The 22354-nt window shown below is 46.1% G+C and overlaps 1 protein-coding gene and 1 long non-coding RNA gene across 6 annotated transcripts in view; one reads left to right on the forward strand and one right to left on the reverse strand.

Moving 5' to 3' along the window:
• Window positions 1-9536, reverse strand: part of LOC118004077 (liprin-beta-2) — a 173820-nt gene extending 164284 nt beyond the window's left edge. For 2 of the 5 annotated variants that reach the window (XM_034995223.1, XM_034995225.1), the window contains exon 1: window positions 8999-9534. In XM_034995223.1, the coding sequence (XP_034851114.1) occupies window positions 8999-9124 (126 nt within the window). In that variant the 5' untranslated portion in view covers window positions 9125-9534. Of the gene's footprint in view, window positions 1-6573; window positions 6863-8998 lie in introns of all 5 variants that reach the window. The other 3 variants (XM_034995228.1, XM_034995222.1, XM_034995226.1) reach the window with 3 other exon arrangements.
• The window catches only part of LOC118004079, a 59445-nt gene that overhangs the window by 14968 nt on the left and 22123 nt on the right, over window positions 1-22354 (forward strand). The window lies entirely within an intron of this gene.

Raw genomic sequence — 22354 nt, forward strand, 5'->3', positions numbered from 1 at the left:
CCTTCTTTTTTTTTTTTTTTTTAAGATTTTATTTATTTATTTGAGAGAGAGAGAATGAGAGACAGCATGAGAGGGAGGAGGGTCAGAGGGAGAAGCAGACTCCCCGCCGAGCAGGGAGCCCGATGCGGGACTCGATCCCGGGACTCCGGGATCATGACCTGAGCCGAAGGCAGTCGCTTAAACAACTGAGCCACCCAGGCGCCCCTTCTTTTTTTTTTTTTAAAAGATTTTATTTATTTATTTGAGAGAGAGAGAGAATGAGAGACAGAGAGCATGAGAGGGAGGAGGGTCAGAGGGAGAAGCAGACTCCCCGCCAAGCAGAGAGCCCGATGTGGGACTCGATCCTGGGACTCCAGGATCATGACCTGAGCCGAAGGTAGTCGCTTAACCAACTGAGCCACCCAGGCGCCCCCTTCAATGTTCCATCTTGAATGCCTGGCACAATGCCAACATAGGCCTGGAATTCAGGCGACATTTGTTGAATTAGGGAGCAAATGAATGAGCTAGAGACAGAAGGAATGGGTGTTCACTCTACCTGGAGCCAAAAGCCATCAGCTAAAATAACTTGGGGACCTTCTAGTAGTATCCACAGTGATGGGACTGGAGGTATCCTCCTGGACTGCAGGTCTCCCACATAAGTAAACAGAAGAAGTGCTATGTATGTAGGCCTTTCTGAACCCAGTGCAGTGACCTATGGGACTCTGCAGGAGACAGGACAGGCTAAGCTCTACACACACCTTGGTGTTGCTGGCCCCATAATGCAGCACCTTCCGGGTAGAGAATGTGTGTGGGCACACACTCACTCTCTCTCTCCTGCACTTACACTTGTGCATACACTCTCAATCCCCTCCTTTATGGTAAATACATTGCTGCAAGTTAGAGGTATATATCTCTTCATGTTTGGTGGCACTGGTCACAAACTACTGGACCTTGGGAATTGACTCACAGTGATGTTTTATTTGGCTTCCAGTGGGTTTATTGTTTTTTATTTTGTTTTGCTTTTAATGGCTTTGAATATGGGGCAGGCACGTTTATAATACCTGAATGGATCTCACAGGCATTTAAATGTGCAGCAACAGACTTTCTTTTTGAAACATGATCTAATAAAAGATAGGAGTTATTTAATTCAGGAGACAGAGGGTTACTTGAGGTCACTTATGTGCACCCTTGCAATAAAAGGAGCTGGAATGAAACAGGAAATAAAATAAAATCTGCTCTAATGGCTTGTTTTGGCTGCCTTGAGAATTTTTCTTCACAAGCTATTTACAAGTAGCAAGAGTTTAATACTCTTATCCACGCAAGAACACAGCCTGTGGAATCCACGAAAAACTGTTAGTTGGATAAATTCTCAATCTGGGTGTCTGAGGCAGTGTGCTTTGTTTGCCATAAGCTGCCAAGGGCAAGCAAACTCTGTTTTTACTAATAACAGAGTGCCAAAGATTTGGAATGACTTTTTTTTTTTTTTAAGATTTTTATTTATTTGCGAGAGAGAGAATGAGAGACAGAGAGCATGAGAGGGAGGAGGGTCAGAGGGAGAAGCAGACTCCCTGCTGAGCAGGGAGCCCGATGTGGGACTCGATCCTGGTACTCCAGGATCATGACCTGAGCCGAAGGCAGTCGCTTAACCAACTGAGCCACCCAGGCGCCCTGGAATGACTTTAAAATATAAGTCAGATTGTGTACCAGTACCATTCACTCACTGCATTCTAGATTGTGTGAGTGTGTGTGTGTATGTGTGTGAAAGAGATGGGGAGTGAGGGAGAGAGGAGGAGAGCGTGTGTGTCAGAGTTAAAAAGATTTAAGAATTTGACCTCACCCCAGAACAACCCTGGGATTGCAGCTCTCATGTGAATGTCATTTGGGGATTGTCTCTAAATAAAGGCTAAAGACTTGAGAAGTCTCTAAATAAAGGCTAAAGGCTCTATAGGAAACAGCTTCATTACAGGGCAATTCTATCTTATTTATCATCCCCAGTATCTGACCCTTCCTAGTTGACTGAGGAATATTCCAGGAGTAAATGCAAACCATCTTTTTTTTTTTTTTTAAGTAGGCTCCATGCTGAGCGTGGAGCCCAACGTGGGGCCCAATGTGGGGCTTGAACTCACAACTCTGAGACGAAGACCTGAGCTGAGATCAGGAGTTGGACGCTTAACCAACTGAGCGACCCAGGCACCCCAAATGCAAACCATTTAGTGACGTCAGAATTTTCTGGAAGTCTCCTGAGACAAGGTCGAATCTCCCAAGGAAGTTGCACCATTCTCTCCCTTCAGGGTTTCCAAAGAAACTCTCTTTGTAAGACAGCGTGTACGTATGAAGGAAACCCTGTGACGTGACAACCCCTCCCTGCCCCGTAATCCCGAGGTGTTTGCCCACACAAGCGGGCTGACTTGAGTCTTAAGGATTTTAGTAGGAGCTCTGTAGCTGGCTCAGTCCCTGCTGGCCAAGGGTAGAATGATGTAGGCAGAGTTCCAAGATTCGCTCCCCTGCTGTACATGCATACATAATCCCCTCCTCTTTAGGGTGAGCAACACCTGTGAATATGACAGGCTAGCATCCAGGATTTGGTGATATTGCAAGACAAAGGTGAAGGGATTTTACAGTATAATTAAGGTCCCAAGCCAGCTGATTTTGAGCTAATCCAAAAGAAAGTTATTAGGGGTGGGCCTGACTTACATGAGATACAAATTCTTAAGAGGGACTGGGTACTTCCTGAAGAAAGACACTCCCCTTCGGGCCTTGAAGAAGCAACAGCTACGTTGTGAGCTGCTCATGTAGATGGGCAGCCTCTAGAAGCTGAGGGTCTCGGTCTCACAGCCACGAGAAAGCGAATTCTGCCAACAACCTCAGTGAGCTTGGACGGGGACCCTGAGCTCTGAATGAGAATGGAGCCCCACTAAGGCCTTGACTGTACCCTCCTGAGACCTTGAACAAAGGGTCCAATTAAGCTGTGCCTGGACTCCAGACCCACAGATCCTATGAGATAACGAATATGCATTGTTTTAAGCTGCTAAATCTGTAGTAGTTTGTTACTCAGCATTAGAAAACTGATACATATAATTACTAACCGAAATGGCAAACAAGAAAAAGTGGGGGATGGGCATAGTATACAAAATACAGAAAAGTCGATCCTTGAGCAGAGACCCTCTGAAAATAATCGATCAATACTAATCACACAGCTGTGATTGTTTACAGGTTTGTCTTCCCCTAAACTAAGCTCTGAGGGGACTCTGCCATCAGTATCTCTTCTATAGACAATTTTTATAGCCTCCTCCATGGGCTGTGCTGACCCAGACTTTGTGAATACAGAAATGAAGATGTCCATATGTTCCATATGTTCATGGTCTGGTTGAGGAGTAAATACACACAGATACGTGTGGTTGAGAGTATTAATGTTCCCTCGGAGGATTTAATGAGATACTCCAGGAGCACTAGAAGCCAATCTGCCTGGCAGAAGGGATTCACTGAGAATTCACAGCATTTTTGAGTCAGAAAGGGGGAATGAGAAAAGCCATTTATATATATATATATTAATTGCAACTGCATGTGGGTAAATTATGGGAGAAGCAGCAGCTGAAAATCCACTTGGGTCACTTCATAAAGGGCCTTTCCCATATAAAAGGTCAAGAGATTTGAATGGAATTTTTGGTGTTGATAATTGATGGGGAACAGAAAAAAAAAATCTACACAAAGGACTAATATGATTAATTTTGTGTTGTGGGAATGTCTGTGTGACAGCAGACAGCAGGCAAGATCAGAGGCAAGAGGAGCATTAAGAAAGCCAGTGTAGGGTGCCTGGGTGGCTCAGTCGTTAAGCGTCTGCCTTCGGCTCAGGTCATGATCCCAGGGTCCTGGGATCGAGTCCCACATCGGGCTCCCTCCTCGAGGGGAGGCCTGCTTCTCCCTCTCCCACTCCCGCTGCTTGTGTTCCTGCTCTCGCTATCTCTGTCTCTGTCAAATAAATAAATAAAATCGGGCGCCTGGGTGGCTCAGTTGGTTGGGCGACTGCCTTTGGCTCGGGTCATGATCCTGGAGTCCCGGGATCGAGTCCCGCATAGGGCTCCCTGCTCGGCAGGGAGTCTGCTTCTCCCTCCCCCACTCCCCGTTTGTGTTCCCTCTCTCGCTGTGTCTTTCTCTGTCAAATAAATAAATAAAATCTTAAAAATAAATAAATAAATAAATAAATAAATAAATAAATAAAATCTTTAAAAAAAAGAAAGCCAGCATAGGGTGCAGATACCATGTGCTCAGCCCTCTATCCCTACCGTGTAGCACACGGCCCATCCAGTAGGAGGGGGCCAAGAGTATTTGTTGAATCTTAAACCAACACATCATCAAATGAGGGCTCCAGAGGCAACAGGCATGGAAGTAGCAATCGTGGAAAGTTGAAAGTTTTCACTCACCATGGAGCTGGGAGAAGGAATACTTCAGGCCTCCAGTGTTGGAGGGATGAGGCAGAGGATAAGGCTTGAAAGAGCAGCAAGTTCAGAATCAGGACCTCTGCTGAGCTCTAGCTGGAGATGAAAGGGGTGACCCCAAGACCTGAGAGGCTTAGCAGGTCTAGGGACCAGGAGCAGCTCAGGGATCTAACCTACCATCACCATTCAGGACTGGGGTCCTTGCTGACCCCTGGCATGAAAGTTCAGGCACATTCCAGCTCAGGTCACATTGGTACTCAATCCTTCCCATCAGCTTTTTAGGCAGCCTCTGTTCATCCTCTGATGGATCACCCTCACCCTTTTCCTCCTTTTTCCCTCTCAGAGGGTGGTTCATCTCAAGACAACGTCAGAGCCAAAAAGAATCGTTTACTCATTCAACCAACTTGATCAATTGCTTCATATTTCAGATAGGCACCCTTCTTTTTGCCTTCTGCCTCAGCATTAAGATGTTCTCTTTTCTATCAAAACCTAATAACCCCTCTGTGTTGACAAACCTCCCTCTATCCATTAGTTCACTTAGTTATTCATTGACAAATATGCATTGATCATAGATACTATTCTAGGCACTGGGATACAGCATTGAACATAAAATGCAGGATCCAGGCTCTCACAGAGCTGACCTTCTAGATGGAGAGGCAGAAAATAAGCAGTGAGCAAATAAATAAACTAGAAGATTTCAGAGTAATAAGCATTCTGAAAAAAAAAAAGTGGAATAATAAGTGCTCCAAAACTCCTCTTGGGTTTCTTATCTCAACATATTTGAGACCCATCACCCAGTGACCTAAGCCAAAAATCTGGAAAGTGTCCTGGACTTCTCCTTCTCACTCATTTTTCACTTTTAATTATCAGTTGCCAACCCATGGGGATTCCAACTCTCAATGGCTCTCAAATCCATCTGCCCTTCTCCATCTCAATGACACAATGCAGACACCATCACTTGTCCTCCAAATTACAGTAGCCCCCCCACTGGTCTTTCTCAAGTCTCGCCCTCTTCCTTCATGTCATGCCCCTGCTGAAAATGGTTTAGTGGTTCTTTATTGTTTTTCCAGTCAAGTTCAACCCCCTTTGCTTTGCATGCAAGGTTTTTCATTATCTGGGTCCTGCTGAACCCTTGAGTCTTGTTTCTTGTTCCCCAAATGCACCTGCCCCACAGAGCTTCCACTCAGACATATCTGCAGATCTTCATGCTAAGGGTTACATACTCGCATGCCTTCAGTAGGTTGTGCCTGCCCCTCACGTGCCCTCTGCTCATTCTTCTCTAACGCTTTGTTCAAAACTCAGACCAAGTGTCACTTCATTTAGGAAAACCCTTCTTCTTATAATGACCCATGGAGTTCTTATCAGGATTACAGTGAGAAGATGTATGAAACCTTTGGCACAATGATGGCACTCAGCTTTTACCTCCCTGATGGAGTTTCTTGCGTTGGGGGCAGATATAATTAACATATAAATAGTTTTCCTATTTGCAATGAAACCATCTCAGAATACAGACTCTGAGCTGGGCAACTTGTCTCCCTCATTGTTTTGATAAAATGGATAGGAAATTTTCTTTCTCATTTATGTTTTTCTTACTTGATACTTGTTATTATAATTTGAGCTCCTAACCATTATTCTTAATGGCCTGGAAGTGATTTGAATGGGATCACTGATTAGGACAAATCCTCCAAATATCACCATCCTGACAATACACACAGTAATAATTCACTGCAGTCCCCAGCCCTGAGGATTGGCTGGTGCCATTTAAAATTTCAGACTGTTTCTTGGCACATTTGTAGCCGCTCCCTACTCCCAGGGTACTGGGAGAATCCACCAACCTTCCACCCTCCCTGGAAGGATCTGGGACTACACATCTCTTCCAAACCAAGGGCTATCTGGAGATTCCCTTTCTGGGCTGACCTCTGACACTGAAGTTCTGACCTTCCATGGGGCCTTTAGGAACTCTCTGTGAAATGAAAAGCTGCTGAGAATGACTTTTCCTTCAGACACCTGTTCTCTGCTAAGGTTTCTCTCCCAGCACCTGCACCCAAAACCACACATCGGGTTCTTACTCTCCTACTTGGCCAGACTCCCATCTGTGCTGCATCTGTGTCTCTGATGTGAGTCCCTAGAAGAGCTGTCAAAGACACAGTTCCCTTACTTGCATTCAGCAGAGTCCGGATCTTCTTCTCTTCTTCCTCCTCTTGGATGAGCCTTTCTGCCAGGGTCTTGTCCTCTGATTCCACGCACATGTCAGCTTCTCGCAGGTACTCCAGGTAGTCGATCTCCCGTTGTGCACGTTCGACTCTCAGGGCCAGGTTAGTCACTGCGCTCTTATACTCACTTGTGTAGGTCTGGCATCTTCCCAGCATAGTGGTTATGTTTTTTGAGAACTCTTGGAAGTCTTGAATGTATGCCCTCATTGCTTGGGTACATTTTTCCAGTCCTTGCTTCAGTCAGAAAATAAATGCTCAAATTATTGCTCATTATTTAAATTAGCCAAGTAATATAAATAGCTATCACTCACTGAAGATTTTTAAAGTACAAATCATCGTAAGGGGGAAAAATAAAAATCACCTGTAATCCCTTAGCTCAAAGTACCACTGATTTGTGAGTGTATCAGTTTTTTAAAGTTTTCCCATGCATTTCATCATACATATATAAATATATATTTTAAAATGTGATTTTACTATAATGTTTTGTAACATATTTTCACTTGCTAATACACTGTGAACATATTTCAATACTAATTAATAGATAGTTATACAATAATTTTAATGATACAGAAGTCAATTGCATTGATGTCCTTTTATTTATTTTATTAGACTCTTTTTGATGGACATTTATGGACTTTTCAACAGTGCTGAAAAGAATCTTTGTATTTACATCTTTGTGTACTTATCTGGTTATTATCTTAGGGTAGATTTCCAGAAGTAAGCTCCATCCCCAGCACCTGGCACAGGGCCTAGCATATAGTACTTAATAAATATTTACTAAAGAAAGAATAAAGTGAATGAAGACCAGAAATGGGGTGACTGGGTCAAAGTGGACGTATACTTAAAGCTCGTTTGGCAGTCTATCAAAATGCTCTCCATAAAAGTTGTAAAAATTGAGACTCCAAACAGCAGTAAGTAAGACTGTTCACTTTGAAGGAAAAGAGAGAGGGAGAGGTAGAAAGAGAGAAAGAGAGAGAGAGAGAAACTCCCTAAATAGATCCTCTTATTTCTTTTGTACCCCTCAGACACGAATCCGTCAGGGTGAGGACTGTATCAGTTTGTTTGTAAGTGTCCACACTGGCCATCAGTGACCACCCTTGGGACTTGACTTCCCCTCCAGATCCTGACCAGGATGGCAAGATCTATACAAACCATACCCCTATCTTTTTCAAATCCACATTCATAGCAATCAAAGTACTTGTCTGTACTTTATACCCTTGTCTGCAGATCAACTTTTCAGGTCCTGAGGAAAACCTGCAGGGATCTGGCCGGCGCTAATCCCAGGGTGAGTCGGTGCTAAAGGCAGAGAGATTGCGGTTGAGGGTAATTCTGGCACTTTCAAGGAGGCACACTGGGGAGGGTCTGTCTGAGGAGACAACAAGTGAGGCAGCAGCTGGCCTCGGAACGTCGCCTCCCCCGCCCCCAGGCCTCAGCTGGTTGGCTGGACAACGTTAGGAAATGTGTTCAGCCTGATCGTTGGAGTGATTTTACTTAACTAGATGATCAACTAATTTGGACTTCAAAATTTTTCAAGAAAATATAGAGAATAAATATTGGAGGTAAGAGTGTCTTTGGGGGGAAAAAAGGGTCTTGGGAAGAAGATCAATAACTTAACTTGTATAGAAGGCAATTAAGTATGAAATAATTGCCAGGAGTATGTCAAGGACTAGGGTAGAGGGTTACATTTGTCCCTGGGAGCCTGTCTGTGTGGCAAAAATGTGGGGTTTTTACGAATTTTAATGAAGCGTGCCTGGATAAGCGTCCCCAGGACTTTCTGTCTGATGCAGCTGAAATCTACTCATTTCTAAACCCAAACGTGGCGCCGCAATGAAGCTAAGATGTAGCTTCTTGGTACAACATCATGACTTTTTACAGTGGCCTCATGTTTAATCATAAAAAGACAAAAAGAAAAGCAAAAACCTGCTACCATCTTAATGTGGTAAAACATGAATAAAAAGTGACCTGAAATTTTTAATTTTTATATTTAAAAAATTGAACTATTGAATAATAACAACATTTTGGACATTTACCACCATGCCAGGTAACGTCCTAAGTATGGATTAACTTACTAAATCTTCAGAATAGCCATAGGAGGTTAATTCTATTATCATCCCATTTTACAGATGAGAAAAATCACTAGATCAGAGCACGGAGTGAAGTCCCACTCGTGGTTGGGGAGTGGTACAGCCCGGACTCTGGAGTTGGTGCTCTGAACCACTAGACTATGAAAACTCTCACGTGCGATATTGGCAGTATATTTGGCATTGACTACATGGGGCACATGCATCCCAGTACATAGGGAATCTGGGCTAAGGTAAGGTGACTTCTAGGAGGCCTGCACCCCGGATCAGGTGCACAGATGCCACCTACCTCCAAGACTTGAAAGCGCTGGTAGATGTAGTGCACCATGCCCGGGTCCTGGGCGCACTGGGGTGGAGGCAGAAGAGCCACCAGGAACAGAACCAGGACAGCAGAAGCTCGCCGAAGGGCCATCATTGTCCTGCAAACCTCCCAGGGGTGGAGTCTCCTCTGCTGTGCTCTCTAAGAAAACCCAAGGGTCCAGGTGGTGGTCTCCTGCTTTCCAGCCACTGCCGTAAAAATCCTCTAAAAACAGCCAGAGAGCCAAGCCTGCTTGTTATTCCACCAGATGCGTGATCTCACTTTGCAAGCCGGTGATCAAGTCCAGCTGTTGGCAAGCCCGTCCCTGGAGGCCTTGCAGGTCGACTTGGGGTAGAGGGCTCCTTGGGTCCATCTGTTACCATCACCCTTCACACACACTGATCCTCTCCAGGCTAGTGGCTGCACCCTCTTGCAGGCCTGGGTGAGCGTGCATTGGGGTGGGGGTGAGGGTGGGGAGGGCTTCCCCCCTTTCCTTGGCTCTTTGTGTTTCACTTCTGCTTTCCTCCTCCCTAGTGGACTCTGCAGTCCAATCACAGGCCTGACCCAACACAAACCACCCCCAAATTCTCTGACTTGGAATCTCAGTTTAGTTTCTGGCAAAAATTCCCAGGATCCTTTTCCCAGAAGTCCTGTTGGGAGACCCCACCCCTCCTCCAGACTCTTTGCATTCTGGCAGCTCTTAAAGGCACAGCAAGGAAAAAAATGAAAGTTTGGCTACAGCCCTGTCTCTGAACAGCCAGTGCACAGGGCTGACTGCCCGTTGGGGAGAGAGGTACAAGGAGCCACAGGCCTGGTTGCCCCAGGGCTGATAGCTGAAAAATCGGAGGATGGAGCTCAGAGGAATTGTATTAAGGGGCACAACAATGGCTATCTATACAGCCATGCTTCCAGAGCCAAGCCATCAGGACATGGAACTCCTTTTGTAAGGAAGTCCTTGAGCTTTCTCAGTTTCTAGAAGCAGAATCCTCTTCCTGTAGCTACAGGCCAGCAATTCATAGGACGTAATTCCTGCAGGCCCTGGTCCAGCTGAAGATGTATCACGTCCCTAGGGCAAAGTGGTAAAATCTTCCTTTTTTTTTTTGCTTTTGCTGTCCAGGCCTTTAATGACCTCAATCTCTCCTTCCATGGGTGGGTCCAGAATACCCATGGTTCTTTCTCAATCATCTACCAAAGTGGGGAAGGTTGAGGCATCTGTGAGACATGGGAAGAACTCTGGCCAGGAGTCAGAAGATCTGGGTTGCATTTGGTCCCTGCAAGAGACACTAAAAGACAGAATTTTCCAGGGTGCATTTGCAAGTCCCTGTCTCCATTAGATAGATATTCCTCTCTACCTGTCTTCCACATGACCTTGGCCCCTAACTCTTCCTCCCCTGACCCCTGGTAAGGTTGCAAACAGTGACTCCTCATCCCAAAGGTTAATTCCTCCTATTTCCAATAACCATCTTTGAACCATTCCCCAAAGGAGGTGAACTTTGGCTGACCCCTCCTCTCAAATCCTCAGAAACAATACTGCCCGACTCAGCCTCCTTCCCCGAGTGAGAATGCTCTTTCAGAAACTTCTTGCGCCTAGCACCTTGGAACCAACTCTTAAGCTAAAGGAGCTCTGGTTGATTTTATTCATGAATGCCTCAAGTCCTAACGTTGAGACTATGAACTCAGATGGATAAGGTCCAGCGGAGGTAAAACTCTGATTGTAGCACAACTAACTTTTGGGGGGGGGGGTGTGTTGTGGGAAATCATTTTCTCAGTTTTCTGTAGCATGCTTACATTATTTTCACAATGAAGTACACATTCAAGACTAAGGAAGTCTAAGGAATTACAGTGAGTAGGTGAGAAGGCAGTGGGAGGCCATGGCTGTAGGGTGAAGTCCTCAGGCTGTGCCCAGCGTGGCTGTCGCCCTGATGTCTCCGCGGTGAGCTTGGCCTGAGCCCTTCAGTCCCGTCTGGGAGGCACTTACTTGCCCGCCCCTGATTCAGGCCCACACCAATCTCTCTTCAGTCACCAGCTTCATAGGCACTGGCCTCTCCACGCTAATTGCCCATCCCCGGTCTTAGTTGGAGAGCTTAACTCTTAGGATCCCACAGGCAGCAAAGCCCACAGCTGGCTCCCTGAGCCCATCAGGATTGATGAGCCATGGGGCAGACCCAGCGTGGAAACCCTCGTGTTCTTGTGGCCAGAGGTCTCATAAAGAAAGATTAAGCTCCCTTTGGAGATAATCCCAGATCTGACTGACATTCAGTGGCCAACTGTGGCCATCCTCACTCAGAGCAGGCCTTACTCAATGGAAAGCAAAAATGGCTTGGTGCACCTTGGCCTGCAGTTGGAATAAAATCATTTGCTTGGCTCTTTCGTCTTCTTTACATTTAATCTCTGGCCTTGATCACTGCCATAAGCTCACTATGAGGACAGTGACCAAGCACAGTGACAGCCTGCTTTTCTCTGCAAGTGTCTGATCCTTCTGCTTTTCTGCCCTGTATCCTAAGAGAGGAAACTTAAACCCTTGACAGCCACCACTGTGTCCTCAGTGTGGTTGGATCCAGGTCACTAGTCTTGATCTGTAGGCCCAGTCCTGAGCTGACTGCCCTCGATGACTAGTCAGAACCAGACCTGTCAGTGCCCAGCCCGGCCAGCCCGCTGAGGCTGATCTCAGCCAGCTTGCCAGCTCCTCTTGGAATCCTTTGCCACCTTCATCACAGGTAGTGCTTGTGCTGCTGTCCCTCTATATGGACGGACTCCCTGATTTCTAGAACCTCCTCTGGCCCCTGTATCCTCCACCTCACAGAGAAGTGCTTGCCCATCCGGGGACCCTGCCTTCTTGAGGAGGGAGAATTAACTAGACGGAATACCAGCTGGGATACTAGAATTCAGTATTTAGATCCGACCAAGATGCTTCCTGTTTTCCCCTTCTCCTTTCCTTTCCCCCATATTTTCCCCTTTGTATTCTTTCCCCACTCTAGCCTCCACCCCCACCAGCTCTTTGCCTCGACATCATCCTCCAACCTTCCAGCCTTTTACAAGTAATTGCATTGTTTCCTGCCTGAGTGATCAGAGCAGCCTCTAATTCCTTATGTCTCTTCACATAAAGCACTGGCTGATTTTATGCCAACAGGAAAGCGCTTTAAAACGTGACCTCGGCCAACCCCTCTTGCTTCAGCTCTTGCCATACCCCGCATTCAACCTCTACAACCTCTACATCCAAGTGTCCCCAGACGTCCTCTGAAGTTTAACATCATGGTATCTTCACTTAGCCTAGAATGTTTCTCCCTTTTGTAACCAGTGAACTCTTATCCTACAAGTCCTTCCACCACCTCCTCACCCGCAACCCTGGCAGAAGCAGCCCCTCTTTCATCTGTCTCCATAACATGTTGAAGACCGAATCGTGGGAATTTGAGGGGAAGGCTCCTCTGGACATTGGTGCTCTCTGCTGGAGGGTGAGGGCTGGCTGCCTCTGGGGCAGCTCTGTGGAAGGAGGATGAGAAGAAATATAAACCTCTCCTGGGCTGAACTGTGTCCATCTGCGAAATTCTTATTTTGAAGTCCTAACCCATAGCATCTCAGAATGTGACTGTATTTGGAGATAAGGCCTTTAAAAAGGTGATTAAGTTAAAACGAGGCCATTAGAGTGGGCCCTAATTGAATCTTACTGGTGACCTTATAAGAAGGGAAAATTTGGGCACACGGAGAGACTCCAGAGGTGCAGTGTGTGCACAGGAGGCATCTGCAAGCCAAGGAAAGAATCCTTAGAAGAAACTAAACTTGTTGACACCTTGATCTTTGAACTCTGGCCCCTAGAACCATGAGAAATAAATTCCTGTTGTTATGGCAGCCCCGACAAACTAATATAAGCACCCGCTGAGTTGCAGAAGGGGGCAACATGGGGACAAAATAGAAAGAGATTCCAATGGGGGTCTACAGGATGTTCTTGGCAGGAAGTAAATTGATAAGGAATATCCTGGGTGATACACCAATGATTGCCAAATCCAGGTTTACTGCTTGAGCTCCAAATCCTATTTTCACCTGCCTACTGGACATTTGCACTTGGATATCAAATAGCTATCTCAAACTTGAGCTGTCTCTATTTCTCTCTCTACTCGAACCTGAACTTCCTTCTGCATTTTCTCTCTCCCCAAATAGCACTATCTTCTGTCTACATATAAATGCGGAAATGTAGGAGTTATTCTAGACTCTTCCTCACTCTTATTCTTATGTTTAGTCAATCAGTCACCAAGACCTGTTGATTTTATCACCTAAATATATATAAAAAATGCCCTCTTCTCTCTTTTTATTGCTACCTCCTTACTTAGGGCTTTTTTAAATTTACTACTTTTTATTCATTTATTTAACAAAATTGTGGGGTGCCTATTATGTTCCAGTCACTGGACATGGCACTAGGGATACAATGATAGAGTAGACACCTTCCTGCCTACACAGAGGATATAGTCTAGGTGGGGAAACAAGCACACAGATGTATAATTATAATGCACCAGTCATTACCCCACAGGTATTGTCCACTGAGCACACCCCCAGAAATGCCTTGCATGCACAGTGTCTGTCCCCTAGGGAACCTAACTATGATCGTTTCCTAGCGCCATTACTCAGTCGCTGATAGCCGACACAGAATTTTCATCAATGCCTCAGGTCCACTAAGTTCTGTTTCTGTATCTTTGCAAGGGCAAATAGAGGGAGTATTTAGATCCAGTTTGATGCTAGATTTGGCACTGCCTACAGAAGCCTCCATTCTGACCCCTTCTGGTCTATCATCCACACTGCAGCCAGCATGATGGAGCCAATTGGCAAATCTCATTATGTAATCCCCCTGCTTAGAAGCGCTGACTGTCTGCCAATTTCTCCCCAATCAAGTCTAAATTTCCCAGGCTCAGGAAGGCTTTGCAAGTAAATTACATCTAAATTAAGATTCTAGCATGAGTAAAATGTCAACAAAGGAATAGGTGAGGTACATTCCCAGTGGGGGCGGGGGGGGGGGGTAGGCACCCAAACAGCTCTTTAGCTCCGACTAGCAAGGCTGCCTCTCAGAACTGACCATGCCTCTTCTGGACCCAATTTATGCTACTCTGCTTGTCTTTGCCATATGTCTCCCACTCAGCTCTTAGAGCCTTGTTTGGACACACATCCTTGCCTCGACTAATTCCTGAAAGACAGACACGTTTGCTCTTGGTCTGGGCTTCTATTTCCTCCAGAAGCGGTCCCTTGTCTAAATCATGCTTGTTCCCACCTGGCAGCCAGGTCCTCTCACCTGACAGCCTCTCTGAAAGACACTTGGAATTTTGCAGGGATGATGTAAGAACCTCAGCTCCATTATAGAAGCCCACCTAATGAATGGGTTTTAGCATGTACCTCAAATCTTACAGTATTTTGAAGGCCTCACTGCTCTCTAGGCCTTAGCAAACTGGACAAGTGTGAGATGATTTCACTGCGGTTCAACATATTCCACACACCTATGAAGACCAAGTTCTCAGAAGTGTCAGATTTACAAGCTATGTAGTACTGTGGACACGATGGGGAGGATTTTGCAAAGACAATCAAACTTCAAAACCTAAGAGGAGGGGCACTGAATGAAGAAGGAGGGGTGCTGAAACACCAAATTGTTTAAAAAAAACAACAAGTCAGTACTTTTCAGTACTAAAGGTCCAGTTGTGACGATCACAGTTTGTATGTAAATAGCAGGTGTGTAGGGGACTTGAACCAGCCTCCTTTTTTTTTTTTAAAGATTTTATTTATTTATTTATTTATTTATTTATTTATTTATTTGAGAGAAAGAGAGCAAGAACGTGTGAGCAGGGGGAGCAAGGGGGACAAGGAGACTCTGCAAACTGAGCTCAGAGCTGGATGAAGGCTCGATCCCAGGACCCTGAGATCATGACCTGAGCAGAAACCAAGAGTCAGACGCTTGACCGACTGAGCCACCCGGGCGCCTCATACCTCCTTTCTTAATTACTGCCATGTTCCCCTGGATAGATTTATTTTCTTATTAATTTGCTACCTTCATCTTTTCATATCTTTGGATTACATGGAAAGGAAGGAGGTGGGAGTGAAGCAATAGGGAGTGGTCTGTGGAATTTCATGACTAAATGCAGTTTCAAGGTGGGATTAAAAAAAGAGACATACTAGGGGCATCTGGGTGGCTCAGTGGGTTAAGCGTCCGACTTTGATTTCGGCTCAGGTCATGATCTCAGGGTCCTGAGACTGAGCCACACGTCAGGCTCTGCACTGGGTGCGGAGCCTACTTAAGGTTCTCCCTCTCCCTCTCCCTCTCCCACTCTAAAAAGAGAGAGAGACATACTATAGAAGGGAATTAAGTTTGACATTAAGAAGAGTTTCTGAGAATTCTGGGGTAAGAGGTTATAGAAGCAAGTTGCTATGTTTCTAGTGGATAATGGGATATTTGAGGAATCATTTAAAAATATTCAGAGATTTATGTTAGAAGGTAGGGAGTCAGGACAGAACCCTCTAGAAGGCCCCATAAAGATAACAAACAATGGAAGTCATATGTAAATGCTTGTGGAGTCTCCAATCATTGTCAAATATACCTTTAGTTACCGCCTGTCCCATACAGCCTTTGCTGTGTCACCAGCCTGGCCGCTTGTCAGCGATGACATCATCTGACATGCGCGAGAAGTTCCTGAGACAGCCACTTCGCCCCCAATCACCTCTTCTTCCCTCCCTCCCTCACTCGTGGCCCGACTCTGCTCAGAGTGCAGTCTTCTTGGCTCCGGACTTCCGGCCCCAGCTCCTGGCCAGGATCCTCTCAAGTGGCCCGAAAGGGAGAGGCCGGCCCCGCCTCGCGCAGCCCCCGGAAGGGAGAGGCCGGCCCGCGTTCCCTCGGTGGAGTACTCACAGCCCAGCCCCCTGCCGCTGATGCACGGGCTGCTCTTTTCCAACAAGCATAATCGGCACACGGTGTCCTCTATCAGTTTCGGTGTGTGTGATAGGGATTTGATGTTTTTTATTTTTTATTTTTTTTTTATTATTTTTAATTTTTTTTTAAAGATCTTATTTATTTATTTGAGACAGAGAGAATGAGAGAGAGAGAGCACATGAGAGGGGGGAGGGTCAGAGGGAGAAGCAGACTCCCTGCCGAGCAGGGAGCCCGATGCGGGACTCGATCCCGGGACTCCAGGATCATGACCTGAGCCGAAGGCAGTCGCTTAACCAACTGAGCCACCCAGGCGCCCGGGATTTGATGTTTTTAAAAAGATTTTATTTATTTGACAGAGAGAGAGAGAGAATGCACAAGCAGGGGGAGCGGCAGAGGGAGAGGGAGAAGCAGACTCCCTGCTGAGCAGGGAGTCGGATGCGGGGCTCGATCCCAGGACCCTGGGATCATGACCTGAGCCGAAGGCAGACGCTTAACGACTGAGCCACCCAGGCGCCCCTGGATTTTATATTTTTATACACTAGGAAGTGATCCCCATGATGACTCTGATCACCATCTGTCACCATACAGAGTTATTACAATATTATTGATTATATTCCCTACGCTTTACCTTACAACCCCGTGCTTTATTTAAACCATATGCACCCGAGTCCTGAGAACTTGCAAAACCTCTCTTGGTGATCATTCTGGTTTGGCTTTTGAAACCCACCCGGGCAGTTTGCTACGAACGGATTCTCACTGGAGGCTAAACGTCTGCTCCTCGCTGGCACCAGGCAAATGCCAGGTGTAGCTGGTTGGGCTCAGGTGGCCTATTTGGAGTGTCTGTTCCTAGAGCACCTGGTAACCACATCTCCGCCAAGAGTCCTGAAGACTTGCCGACATTCCCTTAGCTTGGGGAGGCTTGGCAGTGGGGGATGGATGGACTGCAGGGAGGGGACTGATCAGTGCCTCCTGCTGGTGCGAGAGCTGTGGGAGCGGCTGTAGAAGACTCCCTGGCCAGGAGATGACATCATGTTGCTTGACGGTCCCCTGCAAGGCCTCCTTACTAAGCAGGCCCCAGGGCCAGGGCTGGGCAGCGTGTGTGGGAAAGCTGGGTCTTACACACGCTCCGTGTCTTCTCCAGCTCAGGACTTACCCTTGGTCTCTGTGGCAGAGGTCCCCAAGAAAGTGAGGCCGTTTTGTGCAAAATATTTGTTTGAGGCTTTAGCCACTAGAGGGCAGACACTTTTTCGGCAGTTACCTGACTATGGCTAAGATGGTAGTCCTTTTCCTTTTTATATTTGAATGGGAATATATTCCATCTGCAAAAAGTGCCCATAAGCTTTCCCTCTTTTCTTCCTCCTCTCCACCTCCCCCCAGTAAATTTGATTGATATTCTCAATCAGATTGACTGAATCGATAGAAGGGACTGAGTGGTTTTATATTCAAAAACGTTCTTGCAGTCTACAGAGCCTCAGGCTCTAGAAATTCACATCTCAGGCCCATCCCATGTGGGCTCGGTGGGTGGGCAGTGTTGGTTTGTGTGAATTCTGCAGTTTGGAGAAGGCAGCTTCCTGCTCTTGGTCCCCGCCCAGACACCTCTGTCTTGATGTATCAGGAGCACAGGGTTGAGCCGTGGGGGCTGTGGACAAATCCATGAGTTTCCCGGGATAAAGATTTTTATCACAGCCTGAGGTGAGGGATTATAGGCTGTTGCTGGAGGAAGCAGGCCAGGGAAAGAGGCTGCTCTGCATTCTCCCTTTCTCCTGCCCGATTGAGAACCAACCACCCAGACTGTCTTTCCCTCTTCTTCATCAAGAAGTCCTTCTTCTGGGGAGCTCTTGGCTGTGGCCCTCTCCCTCCCTCCGGCTTACTCATAGGAGTCTGATGAGTTCTTTGGGGTATGCGGAGAGAATCTGTATGGGTATTGAATCCAAAATGGAATTTCCTCTGCTTGGAGGGCCAGTCCTGGTGTTAGGATCTGCACTAGACATCACTGATCATTGAAAGGGATTTAGGTAATTCCCGAAATCAAATTCCTTTCAGATCATTTGTTACAAATGAAGACCCAGTGAGAAACAATGGGAGGGGTGGGGAGAGAGCCCAGGGCCTCTGGAAAGCAGAGAAAACCCTCCTCCAGGGTTAGTGTGCACTTGGGTTTCTGGGCAAAGGACTCTAGGACTGCACAGGCCCCACCCCGGCTACACAGCTTCCTGTCAGTTCCTCAGACTCAGAGATACACAGACCACAGGTGGAAGAGCACAGAACACACTGGTCCAAAACTTTCTCACGTGAGAAGAAGCTGAGAGCCACAGAAGTGACCTCAGCTTCAGGGGCAGGGGCAAAGCCCTGGACCGTGGGTCCCTTACATCGTGCTACCTCTTGGTCCTTGCTCAGTATTCCTGATCCTTGAACAACAACAGCTGACCTTGAACACCATGGGCTTGAACTGGGTGGGTCCACTTATACGTGGGCTTTTTACGCTGTGGTACGGTAAATGTATTTTCTCTTCCTTATGATTTTTCTGATAACATTTTCTTTTCTCTGGTTTATTTCATTGTAAGAATAAAGTATATAATACATATAACATTCAAAATATATTAATCAACTACTTACGTTATTGGTAAGGCCTGTCGTCAACAGTCGGCTACTAGGAGTTAAAGTTGGGTTTCGGCTGTGTGGGGGTGTCATTGTCCTTACCCCACGCATTGTTCAAGGGTCCATTGTATTACCCATGAATGGCGATCTTTCCCCAAAGATGGTAGCCTGACAAACCCTACACGTGATGCTGTAGTCTCTGACACGATCCTTTCTTGAACCCACATATTGTGGCCCTTGAGAGGTGCCGTCATCTGCAGTGATGCTTTTTCCTGGCTGAAGACTGGCTTATGGAGGTGAGTGTCATGTAGACTCTTGGATAATATGAGAGTAGAGAGCTGCTATGACCGAGGGTCATGGGTATCTAAGGAGGTAAGAGGCTTTGAAAGAACTGGGCTACTTGTGCTAGGTGGGCAAGTGCACTCATGAAGCCTTGCCTTAGCTCTGATATTTCTGTGCAGCAATTTCTCAAAGACCCAGAGAGCTCTTTGTTACAGAGATGTCAAGGTCAAGTCTCCCAGCTCTGCAGGGGGCCATGTTCTCTTCAATCATTTTCTTCTGCCTAGGAGGGACAGGAAGCTCTGTACTAGCCTCTTCTGAATACTCCCGCACAATAATTGTATTTGTGCTGGTGTGTGTGTGCACATAGACAGTGGGGACCCAGAGCACCATGGGGTACAGTAGGGATCCCGAGCACCACGAAGGAAAAGGCTGAGTGAAGGCAGAAAGTCCCGTGTCGTTTCCGTTGTATGCTTGAGCTCTTTGACGATTGCCAAAGTCCTCTTAAGCCCAGAAGAGTGGGAGCCAAGTACACCCACCAGGGCACCACTCTTCCTCTCTCAGGTATGTCTAATCTGATTGCACTAGGGACTGACAAGGGTCTGGGCAGGAATCCTAGAGGACCAGGGTGTATTAGGAAGGTGAGGCCTGGGAGTTAGTGTTGGTCAGTGACGGGGTAGATCCTCAGCCTCACCCACCACAGGGCAGGGCCGTCTCCAACCAGCACTCTGCTAGGAGGTAGCCAATTTGAGATCCTTCTGCATCTTATAGGGCCAGCTGGTCTCTAACCACTGCTTCTGTCCACCAGAAAAAGGCAAATGTTTTACAGTTAGAACCAAAGCGGCGAGATCACGCACTAGAATAGTTTCAAGTGGCGGGTAAAAGTTTAGTTAACCTTTCTTCCTGGTCCTTAACCCCCACATAATTATAGCTTCAAGCCTGAAATCTGCCTTTCCCAAACTAGTGATTTTACATTGTCCCCTGGAGCAAAGAAGGTCATGAATTCTTCCCTCATTTATACAAACGCCTTCCTCCACGAGGACCCACCCTCCTCATGGAAACATGAGGAGACATAAAGACCATGCTGAGGTTTCCTGAGCCTGCCCAAGTAGACTCTCTCTTCTTCTGAACTAGAAAGGAACCGAGGGTTTGTGGGTCCCACTGAGGCTTGGCACACAGGAACTTACAGTCCTTAAGAAGGCGCCCACGACAGCTACTTCTCCACGGAAAGGGAAATGACAGAGTAGAGCCGTTCAGCCAAATGTCAATATCTGGCCTATCAGATCTAATAAATGCTTGAATGGTTTACCTAAGTTTTCTGGTTTTGTGGGACTCTTTAAAGTCACAGATATACCCTTTGGATTTCTTTTAAGTCCATTGTTTACATTGTTTGAAATTCCATCTTTATTCCCCTTAAAAATCTAAGATCAATAAACTTGAAAATGTAGAAAAAAAATTCAGAACACTGCACTTGGGCTGGCTCTAGATGCTGGGGGCCGCCACTCCCCTGCACCCCTGCATGCACAAGCACACACACACACACACACAGTGGTTGTCCTTGTTATTCTGTTTGGTGACATGGTACATTCTTCCTTGCTTTGCATTTTTGGGGACCAAAGGGCCACCTGTCAGATTGGGGAGAATCAAAACCAAGTGGCAGTTGCTGCCCAAATGGCATTATCCCACCCCAGAAGCCCCAGAGGTTTTGTCAGAGTTGCTAAGTGGACTGCTACTGCAAGGCCTGAGACTCACTGGGCCAGGACTCGCGGAGGTGGGGCCCACAGGTGTTAAGAGCCCAATTTCGGGCCAGGGATCCACCCAGGCAGCTTCCTCCCGCCAACCCTACAAGACCAGTGGCACCTCAACGTGCCTTTCAAGTGTGGAAAACACTGGAAGGCAAAGTTTACACGTCTTCTGGTTCATTCTACTCAAACAAATACAATTTTTTCGAAACCTACCAGTGCTGTTCAACATAAGGTTTCACTTAACTTCACAGAGAACAAGGTAAAACCAATACCTACTTTGGAAAAATATTTACTTTGGTCGAAGTACTTTCTTTTTTTTTTTTTTTAAAGATTTTATTTATTTATTTGAAAGAGAGAGAATGAGAGACAGAGAGCATGAGAGGGAGGAGGGTCAGAGGGAGAAGCAGACTCCCCACTGAGCAGGGAGCCTGATGCGGGACTCTATCCCGGGACTCCAGGATCATGACCTGAGCTGATGGCAGTCGCTTAACCAACTGAGCCACCCAGGCGCCCGGTCGAAGTACTTCCAACCCCAGAGTTCTAATTTGAAAAGGAGCACACAACAGCTCCTCCTCCTTTTTAAAGAGGAGCCAAGACATACTGTTTCTCTCCATGGGGCTTGGCCCAGGGCTGCCCGCGTCTTAGTCTCAATAAGACATTTTTGTATTTGCTCTTTGCATCCAGAAAACACTGACCATAACTGAAAAATAGTACCCATAATGTTGACCATAACGCAGACTTGCCGCTTGGTTAGGGAAGTTCATGAATGTTGCTGGAGCCAGCAGGCCCAGTGAGTCCTTAGCTGAGCTCCCGTGGGAGTTGGTACACATGCAGACAGGGCTGGCACATTTGTTTCCCTTTAAAAAACGAACAGTTTACAGCATTGCTTTTCTTCACTGGGTTCTTCTCTTGCTTGCACTTTCTAGCACACTTTTAAGGTAATGATTGTTGGAAACTTTATATTTGAAATCTCTGATTCAGTTCTAAAAACTTCTGAGGGGGAAATACATTTTAAAAATCATTACTCTTTTAAAATGAAGATAAAAAACTTGTTTCTGGGGCGCCTGGGTGGCTCAGTCGGTTAAGCGGCTGCCTTTGGCTCAGGTCATGATTCCAGGGTCCTGGGATCCAATCTGGCATTGGGCTCCTCACTCAGTGGGGACTCTGCTTCTCCCTCTTCCTCTGCCCCTCCCTCACACCTCGCTCTTGCTCTCTCTCTCAAATAAATAAATAAATAAATAAATAAATAAATATTAAAAACCCCACTTGTTTCTGGAAGGTTTATTTACCAGTTTACATAGTCCATAAGTTCATCTGTGAAGCCCTGAACATAAGTATCTTCAGGTATTTATTATTCTCTGACAGCTTTGAGTTTGGTAAATTAGAGAAATTGCCCCTCTTTGGTAAGTTCCAATCCAGATACTGCAGCCATGCAAAAAGAATTTTATCTAAATTGTGCTAAAATCAGTGTCTTCAGATGATGTTCACTTGATAGGAAAAACTATTAGTATTACTCTGTCAGATGCTAGTTTGGAAATAGCTTTAATGCAATTGATAATTACTGGACTAATAGCTACAATAAATTTAGTATTGAGCCAAGAAGACAGTAATTTTTTTTTTTTTTACTACCTTTACTGTTTGGAGTAACAGTTGAATTTTCAAAAAGTAAAGAAAAAGCAATACCATGTGTTATAAACTATAAGATGCAGTGGTGTTTATCATCGATAACCTTCTTACTGTTAAATATACTTTTTTAACAGTCTGGCAACGCTCCTCCAGCCTTCATGAAGAAATCTATCCTATGATGGAGTTTAGCAATGACATAAGGGG

This window comes from Mirounga leonina, unplaced genomic scaffold, assembly GCF_011800145.1.
Source record: "Mirounga leonina isolate KUSES-001 unplaced genomic scaffold, KU_Mleo_1.0 Mir_92, whole genome shotgun sequence".
NCBI lineage: Eukaryota > Metazoa > Chordata > Mammalia > Carnivora > Phocidae > Mirounga > Mirounga leonina.